This window comes from Octopus bimaculoides, chromosome 7, assembly GCF_001194135.2.
Source record: "Octopus bimaculoides isolate UCB-OBI-ISO-001 chromosome 7, ASM119413v2, whole genome shotgun sequence".
NCBI lineage: Eukaryota > Metazoa > Mollusca > Cephalopoda > Octopoda > Octopodidae > Octopus > Octopus bimaculoides.
In genome coordinates this window covers 40,541,865-40,549,209 of record NC_068987.1, presented here as the reverse complement: position 1 = coordinate 40,549,209, position 7,345 = coordinate 40,541,865, and the positions used below count along the sequence as shown (strand labels likewise).

At 38.3% G+C, this 7,345-nt stretch overlaps 1 protein-coding gene across 8 annotated transcripts in view; it reads left to right on the top strand.

Annotated features, from left to right (window-relative positions):
* The window catches only part of LOC106875848 (excitatory amino acid transporter 1-like), a 321,485-nt gene that overhangs the window by 28,501 nt on the left and 285,639 nt on the right, over positions 1 to 7,345 (top strand). For 7 of the 8 annotated variants that reach the window (XM_052969535.1, XM_052969533.1, XM_052969529.1 and 4 more), the window contains exon 3: positions 1,053 to 1,175. The exons of the other annotated variant lie outside the window; for it this stretch is intronic. In XM_052969535.1, the coding sequence (XP_052825495.1) occupies positions 1,053 to 1,175 (123 nt within the window). The remainder of the gene's footprint in view (positions 1 to 1,052; positions 1,176 to 7,345) is intronic. 8 annotated transcript variants of the gene reach the window in all.

Below are 7,345 nucleotides of genomic sequence, written 5' to 3'. Positions count from 1 at the left end.
TGATGCTGCTACACCAGTCATTGGGTATGACTCCTTCGTGTATCACCTGGTTCGTAATACGGGTGACTAGGCTATAGCCAACACTGCCAGATATTTTGAGCATCTCTGCAGTGATTCCTGATGGGCCGGGGGCTTTCCCGGTCTTCATACTCTTAATTGCTTTATCTACCCTGGTACTATCAACTCGGATAGCTGGTCCCTCTATTGGGTCGACATACGGCAGGCTCTCTTTCTCCCATTCATTCTTTTTATTCTCTTTATGTATGTATATATGTATGTGTGTGTATATGTTTGTGTGTCTGTGTTTGTCCTCACAACATCGCTTGACAACCAATGCTGGTGTGTTTACGTCCCCATAACATAGCGGTTCGGCAAAAGGGACTGATAGAATAAGTACTAGACTTACAAAGAATAAGTCCTGGGGTCAATTTGCTCGACTAAAGGCAGTACTCCAGCATGGCCGCAGTCAAATGACTGAAACAAGTAAAAGAGTAAAAGAGTAAAAAGAGAGTAATAAAAATATAACAGAATGGTAGACTTGTAGAAGTGCTGCTGTAGCAAATGCAGCTTGGATGCTACCTGTTGGTAGGAACACTGGTACCATCTGTAACCTAGACAAACAGCTAAATTTGGTTTAGTTTTTCAGTAGTTGAATAGTTCAATAATTTCAACTTTGGGATTTAAAGATATGCAGAATAACATACAGTGTATCACATAAAAATGTTCATAGCATCAAAACATTCACCACCCAGTTGTGGCACCAAAACAATGTCCAAAATGTATTGACCCATAAATAAGTATCATCACTGCACTGGACTTAATTCAATTAACTGACTTCACTTTACCCCTAAATGAAATTGTCCAAGAGACATGAAAGCTATGTACATTATTAACCCATAAGTAATGAGAAGGATAGTTGACTCTGTTGTGATTAGAACCTAAAAATATATAGTAATGAAGCTAGATTATTGTGGACTTCAATCAATTCTACCACTTCACTACTTCCATCAAAAAATGCTGATATCTACTTATGTTTCACCTTTTTTGTTAAGGTTCTGCTACACTTGATGTGAAATCAAATGGAAAACTTGGAATATCTGCTTTAATAGTTGTTATTTTAAGTAATCTGCTTGGCTCCATCACTGGTATTGCCTTCTTCATGCTCATAAAACCAGGTAAGAATCATTATTATATTATTCTGGATGTTTTTTTATTTCTGCAAACTGATTTTCTATTACCATTTTAATGTACATATATATATATCATTAGCTATCATGTGATGCACCAAAAATACACACAGAAAGGTACAGGCAGGATTGTGTGGTTAAGAATCTTCCTTCCCTGTCATATGGTCTGGGGCTCAGTCCCATTGTGTGGTACCTTGGGCAAATGTCTTGTACCTTAGCCCATGCCAGCCAAAACCTTGCAAGTGGATTTGGCTGACAAAAGCTAAAAGAAGCCCATTGTGTGTATGTATGTGTATATATATATATATTATGGACACTCCTGTAGTTTGATGATAGATGAGTGTTCCGCAATTTTTTACTGAACAATCACACAGATGATTAAATGATTGCAATGCAACATGAAATTAAGTGTTTTGTTCAAGAATACAAGATGCTGCTCAGTCCAGGAATTTAACCCATGATCTAGCAATTATGAGTGCAACACCCCAACTGCTAGGCTACACACATATATATGTGTGTGGGTTTGTGTTAGTATTACCTTGTCTGGATATTGCCTGACAATTGTAAATAAGAATCACTGTCATATTTGTAGTGTCTTTTGTTTCCAATCTTCTGTGAAAACATGTCTGGCCAAGGGAAAATTACCTTGCTTGGAAACAGGCAAGGGTTGTCAACAGGAATAGCATCTGACTGCAGAAAATCTGTCTCATCAAATTTCATCCAACCCATCTGAACATGGAAAAGTGGATGATGATGTTTTATATTTATATATACGTATGTGTACATATATACATGTGTGTCCATCTTAAATAAATCCTTGCTGATGAGTCAGACAGACACATTGATTGTGCACTTCTCAGCTAAGTTAACGTCTGAGTTTCTCTTGTTGATAATATGTAATCTTGCAACTCAGTCACTTACTTTTTCCTCTTCAGTCCCCTCAACTTCATTGAAAACTGTAATACCTTATTAACTATTATTATTATCATTACTTTCTTATTGCTAGAGGTGAGCTATCAGAATCATTAGCATGCCAGGCAAAATGCTCAGTGGCATTTCATCCATCTTTACAGAAGAGTTCACATTCTGCTGGAGTTGACTTTGCTTTTCATCCTTTTTGGGTCAATAAAATAAGTACCAGTTAAATACTGGGATTACTGTAATTGACTTCATCCTCCTCTCATAAACTGCTGGTCATGTGCCAAAAGTTGAAGCCATTAATTGCAACTTTATATTCTGAGTTCAAATTCTGTTGAGGTTGACTTTGTCTTTCATCCTTCCAAGGTTGATAAAATAAGTACCAGTTGAGAACTGGGGTCAGTGTAATTAATTGACTCCACCTCACAAAATTTCAGGCCTCGTGCTATTAGTAGAGAGGCTTATTTCTTTCTTATTACTTGTAGTATTGGTAACTAATATTAAATTGCTTTTCAGTGAATTCTCCATAGTCTTATTTTTCACTCCAGCAGCGCCATGCTGATTAATTATTATTTATAATAATGTACAATAATGCACACTTGTTTGTGGTAAATAGATTTTTAAAATTTTCCTGTAGAACGTTATAGCACAATAAATTTGAAACAGAATAAAACTAGATGAGATGTGCCAGGGTGATGTACTACTGAAGTCATCTTTTTAGTAAGACAACTGCAGGAGAAGTATTTAGTTAGAAGTAAAACCATTATACTTGGCATTTGGTGACCTAGTGACCTGGTGGTCTCTGAGAAAGCTATAGATAGATGAATTACTTGTGAAAACCATACAAGCCATGTAGAGGAGTACTGTAAGTTGAGAACCCTGAATAATGATGAATTTAGAATACAGGTGGGTGTTCACCAGAGCTTGGTTCTCCATCCCCTCCTATTCATCATTGTTTTCCAGGCCATAACTGACAAATTTCAGGTCAGCTGCCTTGTTGTAGAACCTAGACCTAGGGGTTCCATTTAGTCAAGACTCCTTGAGATACCGGTTCCACAGCCCTTGCCCATCTTTCTTCCTCCTGGTGCTGAGCTTCTGCCTGATCATGACCCTCTTTCCTTTGATATCTGCTTTCTTCCATTGTTGGAAATAGGAAGAACCAAGACCCTGCCTTCCACTACATATCATTCCAATGATGTCACACAGCTTCATCCTTTGCAACTGTGGTAGGGCCAGTCTGACACACTCATTCTAGGAGTCCTACACTTTGTGACCTTGAATTTCTTCACCACAAATGGCAGAGGAAGTTGGAGCTGTTCAGATCTTATGTATAGGCCTATCAAAGTGAAGCTTGGAGGGGTATTCAGTCACCTTTGGAGGTACCTGTTTACAATTCACCCTCTGTTGTTTATCCTCCTCTCTACTCTTTCTATTCTTGTCATTGGAACTCATACATCTCATAACCACATGAGGCAGGGAGCAATCTGTGTTGGTAGAGCCATGCCTTGTATTTTCCTGGAGGCCCTGATCTTTCAATCCCCTTCAGCCATTCCTCTATTTCTCAGTATTGGTGACATTGCTTCCATCAGAATGAATTGTCAAACCACTTCCCAAGGCATTTGATCAAAATTTTCTCTATTGATGGAATAGCCTTCCTTGCACTTGCAGTTTGATTGTGTTTGTTAACTTGCTTTTCCTGATTACTGCACTCCTAGATTTCTTGGGCTTAAACTTCAATCTAGCCTTCGTTGTCATGTATTCAAGTGAAATCAACACTCTTTCTACCTCCACTTGGGTTGTAGTTGTCACTGTAAGATCATCTATAGTATCCCTTATCGGTTATCTAATTCCATTGTTAGTCCTTTGACTACTTTATTAGTAGCTGTTATAAGAAGATTCATGATTCCTTTCTCCAGGTCTTGCCACTGAATTGTAAAATAGCTGGTGATTATTCCCTTGTTGTGTGGAGGGATATGGTAGTAGACAGTATGTACATTTCAGGTTCGTGTAATATAAAAGGAAATGCATCCATTACACAGGACCTTCTTCGGTTAAAATATTTCAAAATATAACCCAGTTGATGAAAGTAGTTCAATATATATGATTAGAGTAGTAGAAGTTGGCTGCAAACTTAAGAGGATGAATATATATAGAAAGGAAAGAAGGAAGGGAGATAAATATTTAGAGAGTTGGGAGCAATAGTTAAAGGATAGAAAGATATATATATCCACGTAGATAACAAACCCTTTTCTTTTCTGTCAAGGGCTTATATGCCCCTTTATTAGACTATTTTCTTTAGTCATCGCATGGTGATCGCCATAAGTTTTAAGCTTATATAAATATACCATTAATATCATTTACAGGATTGTAAAAACGGTGCTGTATAAAAAACCATTTGCACCGAATACACACACACATACGCGCGCGTGTGAAGTGAGGTAGTGGGGAAGGGAAAAAAGGAAAGTAGCACTGAAAAGAAAAGGGATGGTTGAATCTGTATATGCGCATATAAAACATGAGGAAAAAGACAAGGAGTAGAGAGTTAAGAAGGTCATGGTTTTGGTGGAAAGAATGGAAGGAAGTGAACCAGATGTTGGGGTGTGGTTAAGAGATGTTGGAGGTGGTAGTATATGGCCTTGACACCACTAATATATTTAAGCATTTAATATGTATGTTTCAGATCTTGCATAATATATAACAGGAAATTCATCCCCTTACACACATGCATGCACAGACACACACACATTATTTAAGATAGTTCAATTCAGCTCCATGCAGGCAAGGCACCTTAGAGCAAGTACAAAAATGTCCATCTATTGAGCTGTTTGTGTATTCATCCTCCTGTATGGGTCTGAGTGCTAGACCCTTTATCAGCTGCAGATCAGACAACTAGAAGTGTTCCATATCAGATCGCTCCAAAATATTCCTGGTTTCACATGGAAGGACAAGGTGCCTCATATCAAAATCCTCCTGAGAGTTGGGATCTACAGCATTGAGTCTTGCAACCTTCACTATCTTCTCTGTTGGGTTGGCCATGTGATTCAGATGTCAGGTAACTGGCTCCCAAAGACAGTCCTCTTCAGCAAGACTGAGACTAGAAGGAGGGCTCATGGATGTTCAAAACTGTTTTCATCATTACCTCAAGCAGTCTCTCATTTTATGCCGTATCCCCCACAAACAGTTAGAGATCCTAACTGTTAATCGGAAGGCATGGAGGTATGTGTGTGATACTGGAGTAGAGCACTTTGAAACTGAATGCTGGAGACTGCATGAAAAGAGAAGACATTGTCATCAATTTCCTGTCACTTTCAATGCCCTCAGTGTCACAAGATCTATTTCATATTGGTCTTGTCAGCCATGTCCACTCATATGAGAAACAATGTACTGGAGGAAGAGGAGGATTAATGTCTTAGATTACACTGTTATCACCCTTGATAGGTTGTCACAAGCAAGTAAGCATGTATCATCATCATCATTGCTTAACATCTGCTTTTCATGCTGGCATGGGTTGGACGATTTGACATGGAGCTGAATAGCAGGGAGCTGTCCAGACTCCAATTGTGTTGTAGCATAGTTTCTATGGCTGGATGGCCTTTCAAATGTCAACCACTTAACAAAGTGTGCTGGGTGTTTATTACATGCCACTGACACAAGTGTGTTCACGTAGCACCAGCATGGGTACGTTTATGCAGCACTGGCATGGGTGCTTTTTATGTGGCACTAGCACCTGAAAGGACGACCCTGTATGTATGGAAGACAGCAATTTTACTTACCTTGACATGTTTTATCAAGTACAACAAATTGCTACATCTCCTGGTCCCTTGTTATTTCTTCAGTGAGGCTCAGTATCTGATGATCCTTTCTCGCCATTTCATTACATATCTTCTTAGGTCTACCCCTTCTCCAGGTACCCGCCACAATTAGAGCTCAGCACTTCTTTATGCAATTGTCCTCATCCATACACATCACATGACAAAACCAGCGCTGTCTTCTCTCTTGCACACAACATCTGATGCCTGTTATATCCAGTTTTCCTCTTAACTCATTACACTCTGTTGTGCATGCACACTAACATTATCCATCCAGTGGAGCATGCTAGCTTCATTTCTTTCAAGCTTTCACAAGTCCTCCATAGTCGAAGCCCATGTTTCACTGCCATGTAACATAGCTGTAGATACACAGGCATCATACAATCTGCCTTTCTCTCAAAGGTAGAAGCTCTCTGAACTTTGCTCAGCCTGTTCTTATTCTAGCAACCACACTTTCAGAAGTCCCTCCACCACTGCTAACTTGGTCTCCTAGGTAACAGAAGCTATCTACTACTTCTAATGACCCCCCCCCCCACTCCCAAGCATTTGAGGGAGTGTATTGTCTGCACATTTTTAGTGCTCATTGTATCTGTACATTTACCACACATAAAGACTATATTCTCCACTAACCTTGCTGTGATATCACTACACCTCTTATGTGTCCAAAGCTTGCACTGGGTACAAAGTATGGAGTTTCTACCAACAGCCTTCTTACATATCAAGCAGAGCCATCTCACTGAAGGGACTTGTGATTTGTCTATTTTCCTACTTACTAGGACTTTGGATTTTGGTAAATTAGCTCTAAGGCCCTTAGATTCCAGGCCTTGTTTTCATACCTGAAATTTCTTCTCTAGGTCTGGTAGTGAGTGATTCAGTTATAAGAACAAGTGTAGAGGAGCTCCCAGGGACAGTCAGTCTTGAATTCCTCAGTTAATCCCTAAAGGACTAAGATAAACAAGAGAGTACTACACATACAAATACACATTCATAGATATGTATATGCACAAACATACACATATGTGCACATAGAAACATGTGCATGTATGTATATATGTAGACATACCTGCATATGAAATAATGACACATAATACCAATTGCAAAAATATATGGTAAGATGGGTAAAAAGAGTGATATGAGATGGTATGAAGTAAACAAAAAATTAAAATTAAGCATAATTAAAAAAATTAAGAAAAATGATGAATAGAATGCAATCTGTAGAAAGATAAGGTGTAGTCCAAGAAAATAAGCTAGAAATAAATCATTTCATGAAGTAAGTTCTTTTACAGCTAACAATTTTCTTGGAAGTTCTTGAAAGTAAATTTAATGTTTAAGTTAACCATCTTTGTTTAAGAAGTTTTTGCCTACCAAAGAATGAAATTTCAAAGGTATGTATATATATATATATATATATATATATATCATCATCATCAT